We start from the raw sequence: 25,544 nt of genomic DNA, 5'->3' as shown, positions 1-25,544 counted from the left end.
TGCACTACAATATCACTAGCTAAACCAATTTTTCCTCTAACAATGCCGTTATAGAGGACCAATTAGCAAATATTTTTTATTATTACCTTTTCATTATACTCAATTTTTCTCTCATAAGTATTTTTTTATTAGGAATTCAGCTATATTTATTAAATTAAACACAATTATATTAAATTAAACACAATTCAAAAATCTAAGTAGTTTTTTTAATTTATAAATTAAATTTTCCTTTGAAATTAAATATACTTACAACCAGTGCATTATACAAATAAATCAAATAAAAAACGCTAGAGCACTTTATAATTCAGTTATAGACGTTTTTTACTAAAGATAATATATTTTGATTATTTCCAACAATTTTCTGATAATAATAAGAACAAAAATTATTAGACACATTTACACACATCTATATTCAAATGCCCCCTCTCCTCTTCACCCAACCTTTAACAATATGTAATTAAGTTGAGTCAAAACCTTGTTCCTTATACTTCAATAACTTTTATTTGTGTTTACCAGCAATATTTTAAGCTAAGTAGACCTAAAAATGGTACCTAAACAGACTCAAAACATTTTTTATTCCGATCAAATATAAAGTATTAAAATGTAAAATCGCTCAAAATAAAAGCAAAATTCAAAAAATTATTTTGTATAAGATTTTTGTTTAAAATAAATGTTTAAAAAATTTTTTATTGTCAGCAAATGTGTAATTAAATCATTACTTTAGAATTTTGGTTGTGTTGTATATTTATCTGCATTTTTTTCCGTGTGCCCTTTTTCCAATGAAACTTACAGTTGACCAATTATATCAAAACTGGCAATTTTTTTTGACGCTCTTCTTATTTAAGCACTTTACCGACACAAAGCGGATTAGCAACATACGCACGTCCGATATGCCGCATGTCACCGGTGATATTTCGATTCAGTATTAACTAAACCAGTGTTTTAGACGTGGAGTCCTCGCTCTACTGGGAAGCAATTTGATTGTAAAGTGAAAGCTATTAAAAATGGACTAATAAAAAGTTTAAGTCGACGCTATATTGATGTTTGCGTCTGTCATTTGAAAATTCTATGGTCTGATTTAAAAGATAGATTTTAAAAGATAAAGATAAATTTTAAGAATTGAAAGAAAAAAAATCGATTTCTCAAATTGGGCGATGCAGCAATCAATGTTATCAGATGTGCCTGATATTTAAAATGTGCAATATCGAATAGAACTCACAGAAATATAAAATGAGTCGGTTAAAGCTTTATTTAATATTAAAAAAAAGTAATGACATGACTTCGCAAGGAAATTGAAATCAAACATTCAAATGTAACCAAATGTGCAAGAGAGCTACTGTTACCGTTTCTATCTTAAATATTAAGTTGAATGTAGATTTAGTGCTGTAAATGATTTGCTGCTAAAAATAAACAACTTACTTTAACAAGAGAGTATAACTAGAGAGTGAAGTTAACTAAATCAGAACCTGACATAAAATCTCTTTTCAGCGAGTGCAAGGATCTTTCTACATTAAAATAATAAATGAATAACAATAATTGAAATAATATAGAAAAATCTTTCAGTAAAATTATTTTGTACTTAAAAAATTTTATTCTCCATTATAAGTTCTGAAAATTTATTCACTGTGTTGGCTCAATAAATTCATAGTGAATTCTTCATGAAACCTATGTTTAGTGAATCATTCTATATTTAAACAATAAAAAATTACCTACACGTTTAAGATAAGAAAGGTTTAGGTTAGTTTAAAGTGGTTTAAAGTGGTTTTTAGGTTAGTTAAAGTGGTTAGTTTAAAATGGTTTAGAAAATTTATAGTAGCTAGTGGTTACAGTGATTAAACTTTTAGTTTAATGTTCAGTTTATTGTTTAGTTTATAATAGGGAAAAAAAACAACAAAACTCTGGTTTAGATTTTATTTTATAACCGTCGTTGAACAGCCGACCCAATTTTATGGGTTTACGACTACTAATGTTCAACTCCGTAGTCTTGTAATTTTGAAAACAATCCAGAAGACAAACAAGGGTACTCCTGGATCGAGTATTGGGAGAAATTTGTCTTCGTGGAGGACTTTTTTGATGGAGCTAACCCGCATTTGCGTTACATGGAGAGGAAGACCACGAGAACCTCACACGGTTAGCCGTCGTATCTGCGCTTTCCGTTCTCTCAGATGAAATTGCGTGCTTTCTGTAATTGTAGTTTAATTATAAGATTTGGCGACAAGAAGCCGATTGGTTGATTATTGATCGCTATAGTATTCAGATAAAATCCCAAATTAAAAAATAATTGGGTGCATTTTATAGGTTCTGGGGATTTCTTAGAGAATACATTCAATGCAAGAAGGTTTCCGCCCAACTTAATACTCAGCCACTGAAAAATAAAAATTAATAACAATAAAAAATTCAAACATTGGAATGCTTAATTCTAGACAGTAGAATGCCCTTCATTTAACTTACTTTATATACCTTAGAATCATCAGGACGGAATTGCGAGCTGCTCTGATGTCTCCAATGAAAAAAGAATATTTTACTTTCTCGGTTAATCCAATAGAGCTTATCTCCAAAAGTTCCCCAGTTGAGATGTGGAATGAGAAAGTTTTGAAGCAATTTTATACGTTGAAATTTAGAGTTTGAGCTCATGATCAAAACTGAAAAAAAAAAAGTTTAAAATTACTTTATAAGTAATAGTAATTATTACTTTAATAAAGTAATAATTACTTTAGCAATACTACAATATATTAGCAATATTACTTTAGCAATATTACAAGCATGAAAAAAATATGCATAGGCAAATTTAAAATAGCGTTTTCTCAAACTTTTCCCACTAGCAGATGTAATGACAACGCTTGATAATTTGTCAAAAGAATTCCTTAAAATTGTTTAAAAATTTTATTCGCAAATTGAAAACTTGCGATTTTCATAGAACAAATCATTTGGTTCAACTTTTTACCACAGGAAAATAAATTTTAACAATTATTTTTACCATTTTAATTTCCCATTTCAGATTAAAAACACATTTTATAAAACATATTTCAACTGATTAAAAACATATTTCAACTGTCACAGTTCTTAAAAACCACACACGATAGAATTCTACTCTGGAAAAAAAATACTGCAGCTTGCAAGAATCACAAAACACTAGTCTATTTATTACTCGCATGATAAAAGTCAAATATACTTTACAGTTATTTTTTTTTTTTTTTTGCAAAAAATTTATTTGTAAATGGAATGCAAAATCTCCTGCATGAGGTTTATTTAAAATTTTAACGATATGCTAACTTTAATTTTGATAATATCAATAACATCAGACATTAAATAAATGCTCTTTATAATTTAACTTGCTTAGTGTATTTTTTCGAAATTCTTAAGTAATGTTTAACGCTAGACACGGTATTAACACAATTAAATTAACAAATTGTTATCCTATATAGTCATCCTACCAAATTTGAAAAATATGGTATTCCCAAACTAAACCATTGATGAATTAGTTTGAGAGAAAATCTCAAGATAACACTTTTGGTTTGTTTCAGCAACAGCAAATAGGGGCAAAACTAAGCATCTTATTAGCTCGAGGGGTCTTTTATTTGTTGAGACGATAATTTAAGTTATGAAATCAGACACAATATACATACCTTCTCTGAATAAACATGCCCTTTTTTTCGACGAATTCTAATTTTCAATGAAATTTTGAATGAAAAAAATAAAAAAATATTAATGAAATTGGTTGTCATTTTCGGAAATAAAAATTTTCCAAAACGCGATATTTTTAATATTTTTTTCCTCAATATTTTGCATTCTGTTGCTAAAAATTACATAAGTTTACAATTGTGATGAAATTTGTATGTATGAATGTTTTATAATTTTTCTTTAGCATTAATTATATTTCACTTAAAATTATGTTTGACGAAACAAGTTTTACAATTGTATGCATTTTTTTCTTTCTAATTACTTCCAGAGATGGGACAGACGTGGTGAAATATTTCAATTGTAAAATTAACATTAAGAGATCCAAACTTTTGCAACACTCTTCTGATTAAACCATAAAAACCTTATTTTCAAACTGCAGTTATCTCCCTTATTTTGATTGCCAAAAACCTAAATCCAATGAAAAGTAGATTTTATTCAGAAAAGGTAAGCTTTTGCATCAAATTTTGTAACTTAAAATGTTTGGTTTGCCCATCAGTTAACACATTCAAGTTAAGATTCTCGAATCATTAAGATTTTTTTTGATATCTAAATCAAAAGTTATTAAGAGGATCTTTTTTTGCCAAATAATTATTAATTTATAAATATTATTCTGTTGTAATTATATTCGAAAGCATTTTTTTTAAAAGTTTTTTTTTGAAACGTTGCATTGAAAATTCATGGAAATTAAAAGTGCCGATTTTAAAACTACCTCTAAATAAATTTTCTGGCTGCGCTCTCTGTGCATGATCTAACTTTTCCCCCCCAAGAGCAGGTTGCGGGAAAGCTAACTGTACTTCACTCTCATGTTCTGGAGTAGGCTTTTCTGCTTCACATGCTGATTCGTTGATGTGAGCAAAGCAGTACGGTTTAAACGCAACATTTTCTGTTTTCAGCAAAGTATTTACATTTATAATCGATATTATTTCAAAAAGTATCCTACCTTTAAAAAATTTAACTATATCTAGAATTATAAATTGAATTAAATTATTTAATTAAAATATGAATTAAACTTAAATATGAATTAAATTTAAATATCAATTAAAACTATTAAAAGTTTATATTGAAATTATTAAATTTAAATTTTAACTAAAATTACTTAATTTAAATTACAAAATTATAATTTAAACTTATAAATTAAAATTTCATTTTAAGCTTTTGATAAAATATAAATAAAAAGTATTTAACTGACTTAATAAAGGTTCTATATAATAAAATAATAATATAATAAATATAATAAAAGTTCAACAAAAAAACATTTTTCAAAAACTTTAATGAAAGCTATTCAGTTTTAAAACACCTTACTAGATTAAAATTAAATAAATTAAATGTAACTAAGAGTTTTTAAAAACTTACTTGTTTATAAAAACTAATGAGTTCTCAAAAATGCGATAATTTTAAAATAATATTAAAACGTACTTACGTATCACAAACTGAAATTTTTAATAGGGGCGTAGATGCTAAATATAGTCAATCATTGTTTGGCAACACATGTTCCTATTCTCAAGCATCAAGTTTTGTTTGCAAAAACAAAACAATAATATGCATCTTTGCCAAGTTGCGCTTTTTAAATTGGTAAAAGATATTTTAGTTTTTATCTATTTTGCACTTTCAAATAAAAGTATCAACTTGCAGTCGTATTGGCTGTTGCTACTAATTTTGCGAAAAGAAGTGCCCGCCTACAATGACATCATTGAATCAAAGTCTAAGGAACCAATGAATTATTTCGGAGATTACTTCGAACATAGCCGTAAACCGTTTTCTTGCGATAAAGTTTAATCTTGAAATATTTTTAACCCAATCTGTGAAAATGCCTGATCTAACTTTCTCTCAAAGTACGAGAATAGAAATCTTCAATTTTTTAACTGTGGTTTTTTATAATCATGTTTTTCTGTTCTATACGGGTTTGCTTGTTGATAAAAACGAAGCAGTACGGAGTAAGCAAATATACATTGAAAATTATTAAATTTAAAAAAAAAAAAAAAAAATATTCATACGAAATTTTAGACAAAATATAAACAAAAAATCAGTAACTGATAGATGTATAATATACATTAGCGAAATAAAAGCAGCTATTATACAAATATTTAAATAAAAGCTATTCAGTTTTGAAAATCTTACTCGATCGAGTAAGTTTAATTAAATAAATTAAACGCAAATTAAATTTTTTAAGACTTACTTCTTGAACAATTGGCTTTGAATCAGGCGAAAATAACAATATAAGAGTAGTGGAAACTCATCTTTTTATACATTTTAAACTGAAACTTTTAAGGAGGGCGTAAATGATCCAACAATTGTTTATTAACATTGGCTGTTAATTTTACTAAATGAAATGCCCGCCTATATCTGACTGTGACATCATTGAATCAGTAGCCAAATGGCCAATGAATTCTTTCAGAGATTTTATCTAGCATACCTGTTACCCCTTTTTTTTTATCTTAAGAGAATGAAATACGGGGAGAAAATAATTTCCCTTTTGATACATCTTGTTTGTTCAAAAATTTCAAATAAGATAAGCTCGATTTATCTTTCTGGAGTTTTTCAATCTAAAGAGAGAGAGAGAGAGAGAAAAAAAACATAATTCAATCGCTTTAAACATTTGAAAGAGATTAAAATTCATTTGGAAACACTTATGGTGCTCTTAATGGGAATTCTTTTGTTCTTGGACCTTTTTTCATTATTATTATTCTACATATCTTATCTAAATATTATTATTATTTTTTTAGTTGTTTGGTCGCAAGGATGTATATAATCTAACGTATGTATTTATAATAAAGCGCACAGCACCATATTGCATAGGTTGCATGTAAATGAGCCAATCATTTCTTATAATAATTAAATATAATTTATCAAGCGTTGATGAAAAAGTTATAGAACACTTTCAAAAAGCTTTCTTCAAATAGTAAAAATACGTTTCAGGAAAACTTCTAATAAGAGAATTTTTTTTATTTAACACCATAATTTCAAAACGAAAAACAAGTTCTATATAATATTCAAAACTATACAAGAGAAATATGAAAATGAATTTTTAAGCTGTAAATTCACATTAAATAAAGTTCAAAGCTTAAAGTCAAAGTTCATTGCCATTTCATTGTGAGGTGGGAAACTAAGAAAAATTGAAAGCATGAAGGGAAATGAGAATAGTCCGTTTAAGTCTAAAAAAAAAAAAACACATTCCATTTAATATTCAAAACTATTAGAAAGAAACATGAAAATGATAATTTAAATTACGAATTCAAATTAAATATTAAAGTTTAAAAGAAAACTTTTCCATTCCATTATGAGGGTAAATATAGGAAAACTTCAGAACATAGAAACAGTATTGTCGGTTTAGGTCTATTTCCGAGTTAATAAATTTCGATCTATTATAATGTTTAATGCGGTGCGTAGTTAGTCAAACACATTTAAATTAGTCAAACACATTAAATGACGAATAATGCGCACGAACAGTATGAACCGGATTGTTTACTTCTCAAAAGGTGAATTAAACTTGGAACAAATTTCAAAGATTAACCCACCAAGTTTCGAATAACTTTGAAAGCTTAAAAGTTCATATAAAATCGTTTGACTAAAAATAATGTTGGAAACAATTGTTTTTCGAACTTACATTATCGTTTGCAGTTTTCAAAATGAACTCAACCTTAAAAGTTAGTAAAACTTGTATGTGATTAAATAACTGGGCTGTTTTATCATATTTTTATACCTTTCATCTGTAAATAATTTTCTGCAAATGAAAAGAACTGCTGCGAATATTTTGAAATAAATAATAAACCAAGACTTTACTGGAAGCACAAAAAATCATCTTTTTTAAATAATGAAAGAAGAAAAAATGAATAGTTCTTTAAAAGGTATGCATTTCATTTTTTGTTTTATTGCTATCTAAAATAATAGCTTGTTAAGATTATTATTATTTTTTAATTTTCTAATAATAACTAAAAGTATGCACCCACTTTATCATAGTTAAAAAAAAGAGAAAAGATTATCGAAAAATCAAAAACACAATGTTAATCCTAATATCCATAGAGTATATTTATGCTGTTTATAATTTTTTACGATAACTTATAATTATATTTTATTTTTAACTTAAAAGGAAAGTAAGAACAACAGTAAAACTTGTAAAAACCAATTGACTAAATTAACTGAAATAATTTCATATATATTTATAATGGCTCTCAAAAATAAGTATATATCTTAAAATACCTTTATTAAAAGTCACAAATTTTGATTAAGGTATAGCATGTATATAATAAATATGAAATTAATGGGAATGATACGTCGAAATAGTCAATTACGTCGACAAATAATTTCCAATTAATAAAAATTTACTTTGCTGGAGAGTACCTCAGTTGAAATATTATAGAAAATTGAATAGAAATATTGAATACAATTTATGATATATTGAAATATTATGATATATTATGAAATATTGAATAGAATTTTTTTCTGTGAAACTTTTATAAGTAAGCGTGTAAGCGTCATAAAGTTGAATACATATTTAAATTAAAATTTGTTTAAAATAAAGATTTTTTAAGGAAAATATTCAAAAGACTCTTTTGTTTTAATTAAACTAAAAATTAAAATTCTAAAAATTTAGATAATTATTTTAAATTAGCGAAGGATTAATTTTGAATTGAAGGAAGATAAAAATGGCTTTAAATAGAATAAATTCATCTTGAATGTTATGAAAATAAAAATATATCAGAGATTCTTCAAAAAGGGTGTCATTTAAGAGGATGCTAAACTGAGTAAGAAACGTTTCATAACAAATTTTCTTTCACTTTCATAAGTGATTTCAAATTTAAAATATATAAAAAGTTTAAGAAAAATTAGAATAATCCTTGAAATTTCAAATATTGAAGAAATTTTTTTAAAAATATCGAAATAAAAATAAATTATGAGAGAATAACGCAATAAGTTAACCTCTTTTTCAATAGTTTGCTTGAATTTTCATACTTTGATTTTTTTTTAATTAGAAATTGAAACTTCATGGCTTACTCTAGGTTTGCTTGAACTCACTTTTTCTGTACTTTAAATTTTAAATTAGTTATGGAGATCAAACAGAATTTGTGCTGAAAAGTTTCTCCCGTAGTATAGCGTCTTCTTAAAAAGATAGAAGATGATTTATGAAGTACAATTGACTCTCATACTCTCATCATGACGGCATGAACTTTTCATATATTTATTCATTACTCATTTAATTATTCTGTTAATTGGGGAAAGATAAAGTGTCATTGCCTAACATATTTTTATTATTTGTTGGATAAATTCTTTCAAAATAAATTTAGACAATGTAAAAGCATTCAACAATCGATCTTTCAAAATGTAGGAATAAAAATATTCTTTTCAGTTGACTGTTTAAAACACAAGATCAAATAAATTGTATATTTAGTCTAAAGTTTTCCACTTTTTTCAAAAAAAATTATTTTACTAACTTAATTTATGCGTAATTTACATATTAAGAGCATATTAAGTATTAGAACTTGTAAACAATGCGTGCAATTTTAAATTTATAAATTATGTGTAATGTGATAATGAATATTTTTTTCCAAGATTAAAGGACAGAAGTGAACAAGAATGTCCTAAAGGTAGAAATTAAATCAAACCGCAGTTTAATGTTTCTTTCTCTCTCTTTTTTTTTTTTTTTTTTTTTTTTGTACTGTTTAAACATAAACTACTAAGGACACACTGGAAATTTATATTTTTGCAGAACAAGTTACATTAATTATTCCAAAATAAAATCTATTTAAAAATGCCTGTCTATGACTGTGTATGGTGGTTCAACGATTCTGCATAAAATTTCATTTCTGGGCAATTCTTGTAATGAATGTATCGTTTTAAAAAATAAATTAATTAATAAATTAATGAATAATACTCAAAAGCTTTAATTTAACTAGTTTCTTAAACTTATTTTTACTTTAAAAATGTTTTATGCAAAAAGAGTTATGAATTAAATTAGAAATTATCTATTAATTAAAATCTCTGTCATAGTAATTCTGTCCGTGTGGAAAGAATCTTTTGACTATGTCAACCATCATCTATCAAAAGTTTCCCCAAGATTGAATCGAGTTAACATGTCTTATATATTAGTGAATTGATGTTTAATAATCGTGGTGGTAGTTACTCCTCATGCTTTTAAAGGAATTAAAGTGAAAGGGACAAAATATTGAAAAATAATATTTTTCTAAGCCAAGTTAGGACCAATTGTCTTATTATGTGTCTTTTTCTTCAAATTTGGTCAATAAAATGGTCATGAATAATAAAATAAAAACTTAATTATAAAAGCAAAATGCAATATCAAAGGTGTGGACAGCCGAAGTGGTAAGTAATAAAAATATTCTTACTTTTAAGCTGATTTGGATGCAAAAATCATTTATCTCTAGTCTGAAAATACACCAAATTTCACTTCTATATGAAAAATAAACAGTCATACTAATAGATCATTCTTATTAAGTTAAAATATGTGACACTTTAGTACTCAATTTACTAATATATATTAAGGGACCGTTGTGACAAGAAAAGAAAAAAAGGGTAAACGTTTTCTTACTGAATTATGAATTTATAAAAAGGCAAAAGGCAAAATACGTTACAGATTTCTAATAATTTTAATATTTATCGATAAAAATATACATAATACATATTTATTGCTCCTCGTATTGCTCATAGAACAAAAGCAATATTTTCATGTTCAAATTGAGTTGTTAGTTATAGAGTTTTTGATATAATAATGTATTGCTTTTAAGACGTGGAATTGGAGGGCTTTATTAGTTTTTCAATAAAAGAGAAAATCACTGTAAGAAGAATAAATTGAATAAAGGTAAGGGACACACAAATGTCACCTTTTATAGAAAACGATTCACATACACTATATATTTGCAATTATTATAGTTTTGTACACTTTCAAAATTAATCATAAGCCACATAACAGTGTTAAAATAAACAATTAACCATTTAGAATGGAGATTACATGAATGTACTCATACCCATATGATATCTAGAAGTGGCTGTAGAAGAAGGCAAATAAAGCAACAAAAGATTATTGAAACAGCCTAGTAAATTTAAATAATGTTGCAGACTATTTATCACCTAAACTACTCCTTTTACAATATGCTTAAAAAACATCTGTTTTTACTTTTATGTAATTGAGACAGCTGGATTAGTTTCTGATGCCAAGCATAGGAAAAATTGATCAATAAATAAATATAAAATAGAATCTAGTATAGAATTCTCAACACTTTGAATTAAATGATACGCTTACAAATTAGACAAATAGAAAACAAAAACTTGTCGTATTTGATTAAAGTCAAATTATTTATAACTAATGACAGAATGTAAAGGTGTATACGAAATTCGTATACAAAATTCGAAGGTACGAAATTCTAAATTCAGATTCGAAAATGTAGTTGGGAAAATTGTAATGGTCGCAATTTCGATTACACTGATGGAACTTTTTCTGATTTCACCATATTTGTAATACGAAATATTTGAATGCATTATCATAAAAATTAAAATGGGCTGAATGAATGAACTGAAAAAATGCGATACAAGTTGCATATAACATACCTCAAAACATTTGCGACCAAGCGCATAATTACAAATCCGATGTTTGTGACTGCTTTTGTATCAAAATTTATAAATCTCAATTTCATCCGATCATAAAATCTCTTTACTGCAATGCTAATCGATATTTGTTATTTTAATTCTCAAAAACATAGCTAGAATACAGAATAAAAAATGAATTAATGTGAAACTGCATGAAAGTGTTATCAATTAACGTAAAAACACGCAAATATTTACTGCTTTAAAAGCATAGTGTTAAAACGAATTTAATTTCAGTTTGCAAATGAATTAGGCTAAGTGTATGCTCAATTTTGTGCCCCCCAATTTTCATTTTTTGAGAAAGTTCTGACACCATTTAAATATTTTGACACACCCTCATTTGTTCTATAGTCATACTATGGGGTTACGAAATGGTTACAAGAATCATTTTTTATGTTTCCTGACAATAAACAGATTATTATATCTAAATTCAAATTGTTTTCTATTATCAACATAGATTTGGTTTCTCAGATTTAATAAATTTCTCTATTGATTTATAAGCTCTTATGAGATAACGCTTTTCATTTTTCTCTTACCATTGCAACTTCATTGAAAAATTTGTTCTTGAAATTCTTATTTAATTTTAAGCTATTATAAATTAGTAACAATAGTTATTTTTCACCAAGGAGGATATTTAGCAATCAAGGAAATCAAGGAAAAATTTGTTCTTGAAATTTTTATTTAATTTCAAGCTATTATAAATTAGTAACAATAGTTATTTTTCACCAAGGAGAATATTTAGGAATCAAGGAAATCAAGGAAAAATTTGTTCTTGAAATTCTTATTTAATTTCAAGCTATTATAAATTAGTAACAATAGTTATTTTTCACCAAGGAGAATATTTAGGAATCAAGGAAATCAAGGAAAAATTTGTTCTTGAAATTCTTATTTAATTTTAAGCTATTATAAATTAGTAACAATAGTTATTTTTCACCAAGGAGAATATTTAGTATTAGTACGAAAAGTTTTATTCGAGAAATTTGAAATGAAGTTTGCGTGACGGATAAACTTTTCAACAATAATGAATAAATAGTCCTTTTTTTCTATTTCGCGAATAAAGCATTTAAAATTGCAATAACATTCGTGCAATTGGACTTAATTCGCCTTAAGTTCATAAATGATAAAATTATATTTCGTCCATTTTCCATATGGTTTTTTTGACTTGCTGATTTAACAGTTAATTGCTGATTTTTATTACTGATTTAACAGTTATTCTTAAGCTAATTACAAAATCTTAAACTCTTTTATTCTATCATACTCCCTGCATATTTTTCTAAACAGCTTCATAATTTCGAGAGCAGAAAAACTTTGCGTAGAAAAATAAAATGAAAAGTGCGAAGATACTTGGATACACAAAAATATATTTTGTCACGCATAAACTTAACTAACTAGTCAAAACAAATAATAAACAAAGTAAAACAAGAGCGCTCACAAGTTTGTAGCGCTCTCCTGACCAAGCTATTGGAACCATATTTGCCAGATTCCAAAATTAAATCCGTAGAAAAAAAGATTTGTTTATTCAGAGAAAGTACGTTTTTGTGTTTTACTTTGTATTTTAAGAAAATCGCCTGCACTTATTAATTAGCATATTTGAGATCACCCCCTTAAGCCATCAAGATTCCAAGAATGTGAAAATCCGATCATTAGGATCAAAAATAATTCAGGGTGTTTCGTTTTTTTTCTTCTTTATGTGCACTGTACATTTTTATACACATTTCCTTGTTTTTTTATTATTTTTTTTTTTGCAGCAAAACAAAATGTAACGTTAAATTAAAAACCAAAAATAGCGGAGGTGCTTTCGATTTTTTAATACAGAGAGATTATTTGTTGAATAAATTCTTTTAACATAAAGGACCCCACACAAATCTAAAGGAAATTTATTTTCTGCCTAATTGGCTGAAAATTTAATGTGTTTTAGTTCAAATTTGAAGTCCTAATCAAAAGTTCTTAGTGACACTGAAGTGTTGTTTCATCGCTTTAATACAAGACATCTTATTCAGAAGGTTAGTAAGTAAGTATTTATTCATCGTTGCTGTTCTTTTTCCTGTAGCTGTTGCCATCCAACATATAATAAAATATTTATAATCATCTCATTAATCGATTCATGAATCGATTAATAATAATACTACAGAGTAGTGAAAGCACGTTTAGATTGGCATCTCCCAAACCTATAACAGAATCTATAACCAAATATAATTACATTGTTTCTCAATTACCGCCAGAGATTGCATCGATTGTACGAGATATTTTAATGAATCCTGATGCTACAGATCCTTACAATAATTTAAAAACAGAATTAATTGTTAGATCAGGCGAGTCATCGCAACAAGAAATTCGCCAACTTTTGTCTGGTGAAGAACTGGGTAACAGGAAGCCTTCCGAACTATTAAGGATTATGAAACGTCGTGCAGAAACATTAAAAGTCCCTGAAAAGCTTATGTTAGAATTATTTTTGCAGCGTTTGCCAACATCAGTACAAACGATTTTAGCAGCTGTTTCAGATTTAACTTTAGAAAAAGCAGCCGACATTTCCGATAAGATATTAGAAATCACGTCCGGGTCACCATTGAAGTGTTGTTTCATCGCTTTAATACAAGACATCTTATTCAGAAGGTTAGTAAGTAAGTATTTATTCATCGTTGCTGTTCTTTTTCCTGTAGCTGTTGCCATCCAACATATAATAAAATATTTATAATCATCTCATTAATCGATTCATGAATCGATTAATAATAATACTACAACACTAAGTCCAAAAATTTAAAGTTTCCTAGACGAAGCCTTAAACATAAATAGTAATTCTCAATTTTCTAATACTGTCACGACTGATTGCTTTTAAAAAAAGATACTTGGATGCATAAAAATATATTTAGTTGAATATTATATTAGTTGAATATTATATTAGTTGAATATTGAATATTAGTTACGCATAAACTTAACTGGTCATCAATTATTTGAATATTACTTACATTTTGTTGAGGAGGTCGATTCACTGCATCATAGATACATTCTATTTACTTCGTAGGTGAATACTTCAAAATAATTATTTTATTCACTAAATTTATACACAATCCATACATTTATTTAACGAATGAGCCGGCCAGGTGGCCGAGTGGTTAGCGTGTCTGACTGCGGAGCTAATGGCCGCGGGTTCGAATCCCGCTCTGGGCATGGATGTTTCTCTCTCTGTGTTGTCTTCTGGTGTGTAAATGAATGAATGTGGCCCACCCTATGAACGGGTTTGTGGCAGTATGGCGTGGGTAACGTTGCTCGCCTCCGTGACTTTGGTTCACAGGTGCCCACTGGGTAATGATAAATGAGCAACATTTCCGGCATCTTCCATGGCGAAGAACGAAAGTTCAGTGCCTGCCGTTATTACAAAAAATTTAACGAATGATGTAAAGAAATTTATAATAATTTTAACTCTTAAATTCATGTGTTATACTCGTATGCATGGGTGATGAATATATTTTTATTAATTTTTTAATCTTCTATGATTGAAGATTGTTGGAGAGTGAATTAAATCTAGAAGCAAAAATTAACTCTGACAGCAATTAACTTATCTAACCCTCTTAAGATGCTTTACTAACAACGCATAGGAATTATTTTTATTATTATTATTATTTTGTGAAACAAGTTGCATTAATTGTTTAAAGCAAACTATTTTGAAATTTCTAGATGAGACTGAATCTAGTATAGTGCAAAAAGTTTGATTAAAATTACCGTTGTAAGCATTTTTTGTTTGTCCGGTTCTGAAGGCCAATAAAATTTCTATTTGCAAACAACGAAAATTGTGAAAACCCATGAAGGTTTCGGCGCCAACTGGAAACAACAGTAAAATATACTACAAATTTTCTAAAGGAAAAAATTCAATTGATTAATTATTACTAAAGTCGTTCAAAGAGGTGTCCACTGACGCCATAGCGCAGTCTACTACAATGTAAAAATTATTCTCGGGTGCGTTCGGATGTTCTTTTGATGCCTGCTCTAGTGGTAATAACCCTCGCAAAGAAATCCTCTAGTGTGACTAGAGACGTCGCATTATTTAAAGATTTAAGATTACCCCATTGGAAAGGTCTCTTGGATTGAGATCTGGTGAACTTGGAGACCATGTATTTAATCCACTCTTCTGGGTTTGTGACATCGAGATAATTACTCACCTGGAGGTTATAATGTGTAGAGTCACCATCATACAATCATGAAACGCCTTAAAGCTAAAAATATACAAGCATAACAACTGACCTCTTCTAGATTCACAGTCTGCATGCATTTTTTACGATTTTCAACCTCTAATCATGGTTAACGACACCATTTTCTAGGGAAAGCTTTCATCTTCCTGGTGCCATTTAACACCTTTCTTAATTTTGCCGCTCATATGTTTGAAAACACGGAATTTGCTACTTTCATCTACTAAGTGTGTTGGTTAAAAATATAGTAATAAATGTAGCAAATAAATTAATCGATATTATAATCGTTTTCTAAGCTTCATTTTATTAAAAAAAATGTAAAAAATATTTGCATTTATATTAAAAAATCATAAAAGCAGCCAAAGATTTTGGGTTTTCAATTTAAACTTTTTTCGGCGAAAAAACTCTAGATTTTGAAATCGAAAATTACTAAAATGTGTCAAAAAATGTTCAGGGATTACGATGGAATAAAAAAATTTATGTTCGAGAATTATTAACAGTTAAACTTGTCTGAAGTAATACCATATGAGCCGCTCTACAGGTAGCAGGATCGCAACTGTAGAGTTGAAATTTAACATGCTGAAAGAGTCACATTTATTTATGAACTTAAACGGGAAAAAATGTTCTTCGAAATTCTAGTTTGCACGAAAGTTATTGTCATTTCAAGTTTTTTTTTCCTCACTTTTTTGTATTTTATGTTACATTTTGCTTCGATTCTCAATATCTATAGGACAGAAACTAGAAATAACGATGATGTGCAAAAAAATGCACAAAGAGTTCGATGGAGTAAAAAAAAAACTATGATTCGATTATTTGTTTCAGAATTATGAACTATTAAACTTCTAAGAAAAAAAAATCCATCTTGGCTTAATCTTTTTCTCGCTGAAATGCAACTACGGAGTTGAAATTTGACGTACTGATAGGACCATTTTATATTATAGTTTTTTTTTTTTTTTTTCATTTTTTTTCGACAATTTCTTTGACAGTTATTACAAATTTAAGTGCTTTAAATATTGACTACTTAGCCATTATTGTTAATTTATTTAAAGTTGTTAAGTTAAGGAAATTTATTTTTCTCTCATGGAGTCCTTATTTTTTGTATTTTATAAAGCTCACGCTAAAACAAAAGTAGTAGAAGCAAATATGGTTGCAGTAGTAGTAGAAAGAGAAAATTCGATTCGTTTTAAATCTCTTCAACAAGTAAAATCTCAACAAGTGAATTTTTTGACAATACAAATGATTATTTTTCAAATATAGGTAATACACTATTTCGTTACGACTAATGTTATTACGTTACCGTAAAGCTGCAATGATCGCATATTTTGAAAATGAAATGTTCTTTGTATACGTAGAAAATATTGACGTTTAAGAAAGAATATTTTCATTTAATTGGTTGGTTGGTGTCGTATCCTCTATTGAATCATATTTCATGGTGTGCTTGAATAGTTTTTGTTATTTCTATGGCAGCGACTGCAGGGCAGTTAAAAACATGATATGGTGTCAGTTCCACATTAAGAAAGTTGCCACAGTTTTGATATTTTCTAGTCCCATCTGTAGAAATGTTCATGTTTTTATGATGTTTTGTTTTTAGTCTGATGAGAGTAGTGGCTTTCTTCCTATCGATGTCAAGATTAGTTATTCGATCGTGGGCTTTGATTTAATTAATATGCTCTTATTTTTAAGCTGATTTGAAAGCTGAAATTATTAACCTATTGGCTGAAAGTTTACAATATTTCATTCTATGAAGAGTTGTAACCTGTAATTCATGCAAATGATTAATACTTATTAAATTCAATATGTCATGTCGCGCTTTATATCTGACTATAAAGCTAGAGACAGGAGACAAATGTGAAGTTTTACATATGCAAATTAAATAATTAATCATAATATTTCTGATATAATAAATGTAATCCTTTTAAAGTGTGTAATTGGAAGGCTTAAAAGTTTTAAAAAAAGGAAGAAAAGTACCACTTTAAGGAAAATAAATTGAATAAACACAAATATCACACTTTTTAGGGAATGATCCATACGTTTCGTACTAATAGGGGAAGCTTTTCTTGGAAAAGTAATAGGTGCGCAAAACTAAATAGGCGTGTTTCTTCAAAAGAAAACTCCACCTTCTTTAAATTAAAAATTCCGTACAACAATTTTGGATAATAATTTCGAAATTCTACTGAAATAGCAGATAAATAATTCTTTCAATTTATGATAAACAGAGATAAGTTTAAGCTATGCTGTTTTGTTGAATACAAAAGGCCTCCTTGCACGTAGGCAACCAAGTCAAAGTTCAGTTGCACATTGTGCATTGAAAAGTGATAATTTCTAGAATTATTCATTTCCAATAATTTTCTGAAGTAAAAGAGTTAAAGAAAAAAAGATTAGAAATAAGTCTACAAATCAATTATGTTTCAGAAACACACGTATTTGTTAATAGTGCAATAACGAGAAATTGAGCCATCATTTTATTATTCAAATATTAAAATATTATACAATGAGTACAAAAAAATATTAATAAAATAAATGCATGAATCTAAAAAATTTAACGCTTATGAGGCTATTCGGCATTTTCGAAGCCTTAAGATTATCCATTTCTTTTACTTGGAACACAGACTAGAAAAAAGAATATTGACCCATTTTGGACAGCTTCCCTAGATCCATATACTCGCCGCCGTGCAATGTCGCCGTGCAATTTTATCTTATATTTTATATCCGTCGTTGAACAGCCGGCCCAATTTTTGGTTTACGACTGCTTATGCTCAACTCCGTAGCCTTGTAATTTTGAACCAATCTAGAAGACAAGGAAACTCCTGGATCAGTAATCACAGAGGTATTGATTTGCTATGGGAACATGGAGGACTTTGCAACTCGACAGATTTAGCGAGTATCAGTCACCATTTACTACACGGGGAGTCTCCGACCGGTGGGGATCGAACCTACGAACTCTTGGTCATTAGCCCAGTGCCCTACCAACCAGGCTATCCCGCCCCCCTGCAGATGGAAAAAAAAAAAAAACTTAATTTCTTCACGATTGATTCCGAGAAAAGTAATTTGACAACTTTTCTCCTTCTATTGCTAATGCTATGAGCGCTTAAACTGAATTTGAAAAAACTGACAAAAACAAAAAAAGTTTTTGAATTTTTTTATTTATTTATTTATTTATTTATTTGTTTGCAATATGTAGATTGCCATATAAAGATGCCAAACATATAAAAACCTCAATTTTGAATATTTTGTCGCTTATGTTGATTTTTCATTTGCGCGGAAGTATAGTAGGATTCATAATCTTTCGTAAATTTAATAAATAAATTAATGCATAGATAACTTGAAGTATTCAAGATTTGTTTACTAACTTTCAGGATTTAATTTTGTATGCATCAGTGCTTTAAGTATAAAAAATCATGTTTTCGTCCTCGAATGTTACGTCTTTGGACACTAAACAAATATATGAAACTGCGTCCACTTACTTTCCGACTAGCTTAAGCACTCAAAATCCCTGCAGTAAATGACTACACAAATTTTAATCGTTTTCTGCCCTCTTCAAACAATTTTTAGCGTTATCCTACAGCCAATTAGAATTTATCGTCAATGTAAATTTCGACCATTTTCCAAATACTTACAGTGATCAAGTGATCAACTTTTAATTGGAACTCTGCACTTGCTAATGATACTAATTTCAACAGCTTTTAAACAGCTGCAAGCAGTACTCATCTCCAAACAGAATTAATCATCGATCGAAGTTTTGACATACTTCCGACTTGCTAGAGCTCTCAAATTTTAACTAGAGTTCTCTGACTAATGTAATGACAATACTTCAGATTACAAATCCTTTTCAAAATGTTGCTTTTGAAGCAAATCTATATTTTTACCTTTTTTGACATAGATTGAATGACACGAAAAATATATGTTAAATAAAAACAACAACGTTTTTCAAGTGAACTGAATGGAGAAAATAATTCAATTTTTGTCGTACCTCAAAGAAGAAGAAGGTTACAAGGTTAGATTTCTATCAGCACCGATGATTCCCTCTTTCCCTTACTATACTGCTTGAAACAATTAAAGGATATAGTAAATCTTGTATACACTCTATAACAAAAAAATCGACGCACCAGGAAAGCACTGAGACGCCTTTGACAGCCGGACCCCTTCGGTCGTCATTAAAGGTACACTTACTGCACAGCGGTACGTCGACGACATCCTAAGACCTGTTTCGATTCAGTTCCTTTTGCAGTGCCCTGGGCTGGTTTTTCAGCAAGACAATGCCAGACCACATACGGCACGTGTTGCTATGAACTGTCTGCAAGCTTGTCAAACTCTTCCTTGGCCTGCCAGATCACCAGATCTCTCTCCCATCGAGCATGTCTGGGATATGATGGGAAGGCGATTGCATATGGCACGGAATGTTGATGACCTCGTTCGACAATTGGATCGAATTTGGCAGAAAATACCGCAAGAGACCATCCGGGAGCTTTATCGGTCTATGCCACGCCGTGTGGCAGCTTGTATCCAGGCTGGAGGCGGGTCAACACCTAATTGAACTTGTTACTGTAACTCTGCACTAAACTATTCAATTGTTCAGAAATCTTAATCATTTACTATTCTGTACATTGTCTTCCTATCCACCAATTTTCGTTTCAATCGGAGAATTTCTTCTTGGTGCGTCGATTTTTTTGTTATAGAGTGTATAATAACGGTATAAACAAAAAATTTTATTCTGCATAAAATGGAAGAAGAGAGTCACTAATGCAATTTTTTTTCAGACTTCGCAGAATACAAATTTTGTGTTTGACGTCGAAGACAACGTTTTAGCGGTAGCAAATTTGATTTGGCTTTCAGCTTAATGTATTACAAAACGCAAAAGAATGATCGACATTCAGTAAGAGCGTTGTTTCGATGAATGCGATGTCTCAACGAAGTCATTTAACCGAATCAGAAGCTTGGAGAGTTGTTGGAAGTAGCAGAAGCCATTGGAGTTTCACAAAGTGTAATTTCCAGGATCTGGAACCATTTTTTTTTTCTTTCTTGGAGACTGGAAAGGCAGGCCGAAGATTAGGAAAAGGGCGTAGACGTGCAACAACGTCCAATAAAGAATGTTATTTAACGCTAACGGCTCAGAGACACCGAAATATGAATGCCACTCTTCTTCAACAACACCTTCACTCGGCTATTGGCACCACAGTTTCGACACAAACTGTCAGAAACCGCCTTCACGCTGTAGGTCTATATGCTCGCTGACCAATGGTGTGTGTCACGTTAACAGCAAGGCACCGTAGCGCCCACTGGCAGAGGGCAACAGAACATGTGAACGGGAGGAGAAATGAATATTATTTTCTCTGACGAGTCCCGTTTTTCCGTTCATAATGGTAATAGATGTATTTTCATATGGAGGGAACGTGGCACTAGAAACAATCCTGCGTTCGTGTATGAAAGTGTAAGATTTGGCGGTGGGGGTGATGGTCTATAATGGCATCTCCATTGATGGGCTCGCCGATCTCTGTATCATTCAAAATGGGGCTCTCACCAGTCGCCGATATAGGGATGAGATCCTAAGACCTATTTTAGTCCCTTACGCTGCTGCAATTGGAGATGACTTCATGTTAATGGACGAAAATTGCAGGCCACATCATGTTGACTTGGTGAATGATTTCCTTTCGGATCATAAGAATGGATTGACCAGCGTGTTCTCCGGATATGAACCCAATCGAGCATGCTTGGGACATTCAAGGCAGACTAATTGCTAGAAGCCTACCACCCTCACAAACTCTCCAAGAACTGGAAAGAACTCTTCTGGAGGAGTGGGACAGAATACCCCAGCCCCTTATTAATAACCTCATTGAGTAGATGCTTCAAAGGTGTTCAATGTTGTTGCTTATTTACTTCCTTTTTGGCAAGGATTCTAATTATGTATATTAAGAGCGATAAGTACGAAACACTTCATGATTGTTTTTAAAGAAACACTTTGATATAAATTTCATTTTAGATTTTTTCGGAAACGTAACTCTAAAAAATTTTTCTATTATTGTAACAGTTTAAGATTATAAGATAAGACGAAACGCCTTATTATTGTAACAATTGAATTATTGTAACAATTTGTATTGTAACAATTTTAAATTAGAAATATTTAAGTATTTTAAAGCTTTTCGAGAGTCTGGTAATATAAAAATCAGCATATTTCATAACAGTTAGATAACATTACCAAAAATGATACTTTGCCCGCATCTTTTTTTTCCAAAATTAAAGAGAGTAATAGGGAAAATTATTTAACATTTAACTTCTTCTACATTGTACTAATTAATGCTATTATTAATATTAATATTTTTAAAAATAAATTTTTTATCTTGATTCATTAACTATATTTTCGAGTAGGGAATTTATAACTTACTTAATAAACTGAGCTCCCAAATTGAGATTTGAAAACGGAAAAGTAATTGAACAATAAATGGTTTAACACTTAACTTTTCTTAATCTTTTTCAAACATATCTTATTTCCCCCCAAAAATGTGATAAATACATCATTTCTATTATTTATGGTATTTTTTTTATCAGATTTATGTATGTCACTTTATTGTTTGTTCGACATAAATTTCTCGAATGAGTAAATTGAAACTTTAAACAAAAACACAAACAAAAATTCTTTCAGGATACGATCATTTTACGTCATTATCGATAAAAATGATTAGATTTTGAAAATTCAAGGACTCAATATTATTTTTTATTAAAAATACTTATTATTTCTTAATTTCACTAACAATGTTAAATTAGTGCACTGAAACAAAAACTTTATGATAAAATGGAAATTAAATCGAAGATGCTATTAATTATCTAACAACAAGAAAGATTTTGTAGACAAAAATAGAGATAAGAGAAGTTTATAGGGAAGTTTATACTTATTAGGTAGTTCGAGCCTTATAAACCTGTTTTTTTTTTATTGTTTCTTTAGTCATATTTTTAAAAAAGTAAAAAAATAAATAAATAAAAATATTTTTCCTAGTTGGAAATTTTTTTTTATTTGATTCTCCCTTTCTATGTTTTTAATCTTTATTATCATTTTCATTAGAAAAAAAAAAAGCTTTTCTTTTGTCTTTAAATTTTTCTCCTATGTCAATGAAGTCATTACCAAACCACATTTTTTTAAAGCATTTTTTTGTTTTTGTCATTAATTTACTCAAAGAAGGATTCAACTGTTTACAAAAGAGGGGAGAGAAAATTGCAATAAAAAAGTTGTTAACTAAAGAACGGCAAATTTTAGCATTTACTAATTTATTAAATTTTGAATATAGAATTTCTTTAAAACATTTTTGTAACGTAACTATTCGATCAGATTAGTTCAAATTTTGTATTTTGCCAGAAAAATTACACTTTTTAAAATTGTGTAAGAAATTGTAAGCCTCCAATTCAAAATTTTTTTGACTATCATTAAATAAAATTACAAAAAATAATAAATATTCACTAAAAATTATTTCTTGCATGGAATTATATACGAATTTTATAACTCTGTTCAAAACATTTTCAATATGCTTGAAAAGCTTGTGAGATGTAGCGAAATACGTGAAAAGTAAAATTAACATTAGGGGGTCCAAACTTTGAACCGATCTCCTGATTAAACTATTGAGACCATACTTCCCAAATTGTGGCTACCCCCTATATTTCGAGGATCAGAACACGGAATCCGTCGAAAAAGAAGGTACATATGTTTAATTAGAGAAAGTACGTTTTGTGTCTGATTTCGTAACTTAAAATATCGTTTGCACTTATTAATTAGCCTATTTTAAGTCGCCCCCTCAAACCATTAAGATTGAGTTCTAAAGCGTGAAAATCCGGTCATTAGATCAAAAGTTATTCAGAATTGTCCGTTAATTTTTTTTAGAACACTGTGCATATCTTAATGAAAAATGTTCTCTCTGTTGCCTAACCTTTATCAGTTGGATGTAACTGATGAATTGAGTGTTAGAATCAACATGTTATTATTTAAAATTAAAGTTATAGCTTTCATGGTTTAAAATCAATTTCTTTTAAAATAATGGATAGCTAAAATTATGCTTTTTCACGTTTTTCTGGTGCATAACTCCTTGATCAGTTAGTATTATACATTAAATAATGTTAACTTATTCTTACAGTCATTTGAAAAATAGAATTATTTCTCTCTACTTTTTGTTCGTATGAATATTTGTGCCATTTTATTCGATAGTATAATTTATGTAAAACATATAAAGCACGCTTTATTTCTTTTATAATTTTTTTATTTCAACTAAAAAATAGAATTTCAATGAAATCGAGACTTAGCCGTCACCACGTGCAAGAAACAAGTTCAGTCCTTTTTGCGTGGTTACGCTAGAGATTTATGTTTATTAATTATATGTTAATTAATTAATTTTATTAATTATGCTTATTAGTTATAATTATATGCAAGAACACTTTATTAATATGTTGATCGCAACGAAATAAGGAATAACCAAAATTTGAAAAATAATCAACTGTACTTAGAAGAAGAAAAAAAACTAACGTATACATGCGTAACACATTAAGAAGAAAAAAATTAGGGGACATTTTTCTCGTCAATAATATGTCACGATAACCTTATATAATTATAAATAACATTAAATATAATTATTTAATAACAGTAATATAGTTGCATATGGGAAATATGATTATCTAGGGAACAATTCAAATTGTAAATGGTGTTTATCTCTCTTAGAGTCTTTTATATTTTTGATTAAATATTTTTTTTTTTTTTTGCATGAATGTTAAGATTAACGTCTGGCAAAATCTCTCTCACTCACTCTCGTATTTATCCCTTTCGACAATAAGTGAAGCATATCAAAAGTTATTCTCTAGAGTGATAAATAAAATTTCCTACATCAATGAATAAATAGTCATTATTTAAACCTAAAAAAAGAGAAAAAAACACCACTAAAATTGCAGTAACTTTCGAGCAAAATGGAATTTCGAAACTTCCTGTGTTACCAATTAAAATGGCGCTTTCAGAACTTCAAATTTCAATCATCTGTTTTTTGTGGACTGCAGAGCGGCCCACTTTGTATTTTTTACTTTATTGTACAAGTTTAACAGTTAATAATTCTAGAGCTAATTATCGAATGTCAAACCTTTTTATTCCATCGTACTACATGCGCAATTCTCAATAAACTTTCCATCAAATTTCCTATCAAATTTATAAGTTTTATATAGTTTTTGCACAAGAAAACAAAATGTAATATAAAGAACAAAATGTAATATAAAGTACAAATGTAATATAATGTACTTATAGCAGCGGCGGTGGCGTCGCTCACGATTTTTTAATATTGAGAAAGATAATAAATGATCCATTTTTAACAAAAGTAAGGGTAATTATTGTTTAACGATTATGTAAACTTTTAATTAATTGCAATTCTTAATATTAAACTTTCTAACGTAATAAATCGACTGCTGCTGCGCCAAAAGTTGTCTATAAAAACGAACATTAAATGTAGTTGTTTTACATGTAAAATTCCTTAAGCTGAAAAAAAAGAGAAAATAATCTTACTTCGTCCTTCATAAGAATTCAAAATGCAAATCTTTAAAAGCAATGCAGCATTCTTTGATTAAACTCAAAGGAATAAAAATTTTGAGATCGCAAAATACATGACAGCTAATTTATTTTCTTTATTTTTTTTATTCCTAGTCGTTATCTCGTTGAAGTGAATTCTCTGTACCGTTAGCTTTTCAAAAAAAAAGATAAAGTGATTCAGGGATAACTCTAAATTCTTTGAAAAAGTTTTCATTTGAATACACAATAAAATATTGAAAAAAAAATCATCAAATTTAAATCCTTACTGATAGTTGTAGACTGTTAAAAAAGGAAAATTGGCGAAATTTTAATTTCTGGAGAATGACTGTGAAACTCATAATTTTGTTATCAATAGAACATTCAATATTTCCAATTCATAAAGTAAATTAATATCTTTGTAAATCAATAATTAGGGTTAGTAGCGTGTCATGGCAAAAATAATCAGCTTTATTTCTAAAATCCACGAAAATCAAAGATAGGACCGCCAATATAATTCAAAGTTGTAATAGGAAAAAAAGTTTTCAGTTTGTAAATAACGTTATATC

The 25,544-nt window shown here is 28.8% G+C and overlaps 1 protein-coding gene across 9 annotated transcripts in view; it reads right to left on the bottom strand.

Moving 5' to 3' along the window:
* LOC107446827 (interferon regulatory factor 8) overlaps window positions 1-25,122 on the bottom strand; it is a 29,502-nt gene extending 4,380 nt beyond the window's left edge. Inside the window, exons 1-2 of one of the 9 annotated variants that reach the window (XM_021144327.4) lie at window positions 24,976-25,122; window positions 2,452-2,642 (exon numbers count right to left, since the gene is read on the bottom strand). In XM_021144327.4, coding sequence (XP_020999986.2) covers window positions 2,452-2,634 — 183 coding nt within the window. In that variant the 5' untranslated portion in view covers window positions 2,635-2,642; window positions 24,976-25,122. Of the gene's footprint in view, window positions 1-2,451; window positions 2,643-5,034; window positions 5,060-5,097; window positions 5,426-5,857; window positions 6,065-10,658; window positions 10,771-21,837; window positions 21,949-24,975 lie in introns of those variants that run through there. The other 8 variants (XM_071181998.2, XM_087159647.1, XM_016061594.5 and 5 more) reach the window with 8 other exon arrangements.
* Window positions 25,123-25,544: the final 422 nt, after the last annotated feature.

The sequence above is a fragment of the Parasteatoda tepidariorum genome, chromosome 3 (assembly GCF_982258835.1).
Source record: "Parasteatoda tepidariorum strain Cologne lab strain chromosome 3, Ptep-v5.0, whole genome shotgun sequence".
Taxonomy (NCBI): Eukaryota; Metazoa; Arthropoda; class Arachnida; order Araneae; family Theridiidae; genus Parasteatoda; species Parasteatoda tepidariorum.
This window is presented reverse-complemented; position numbering and strand designations above follow the sequence as displayed.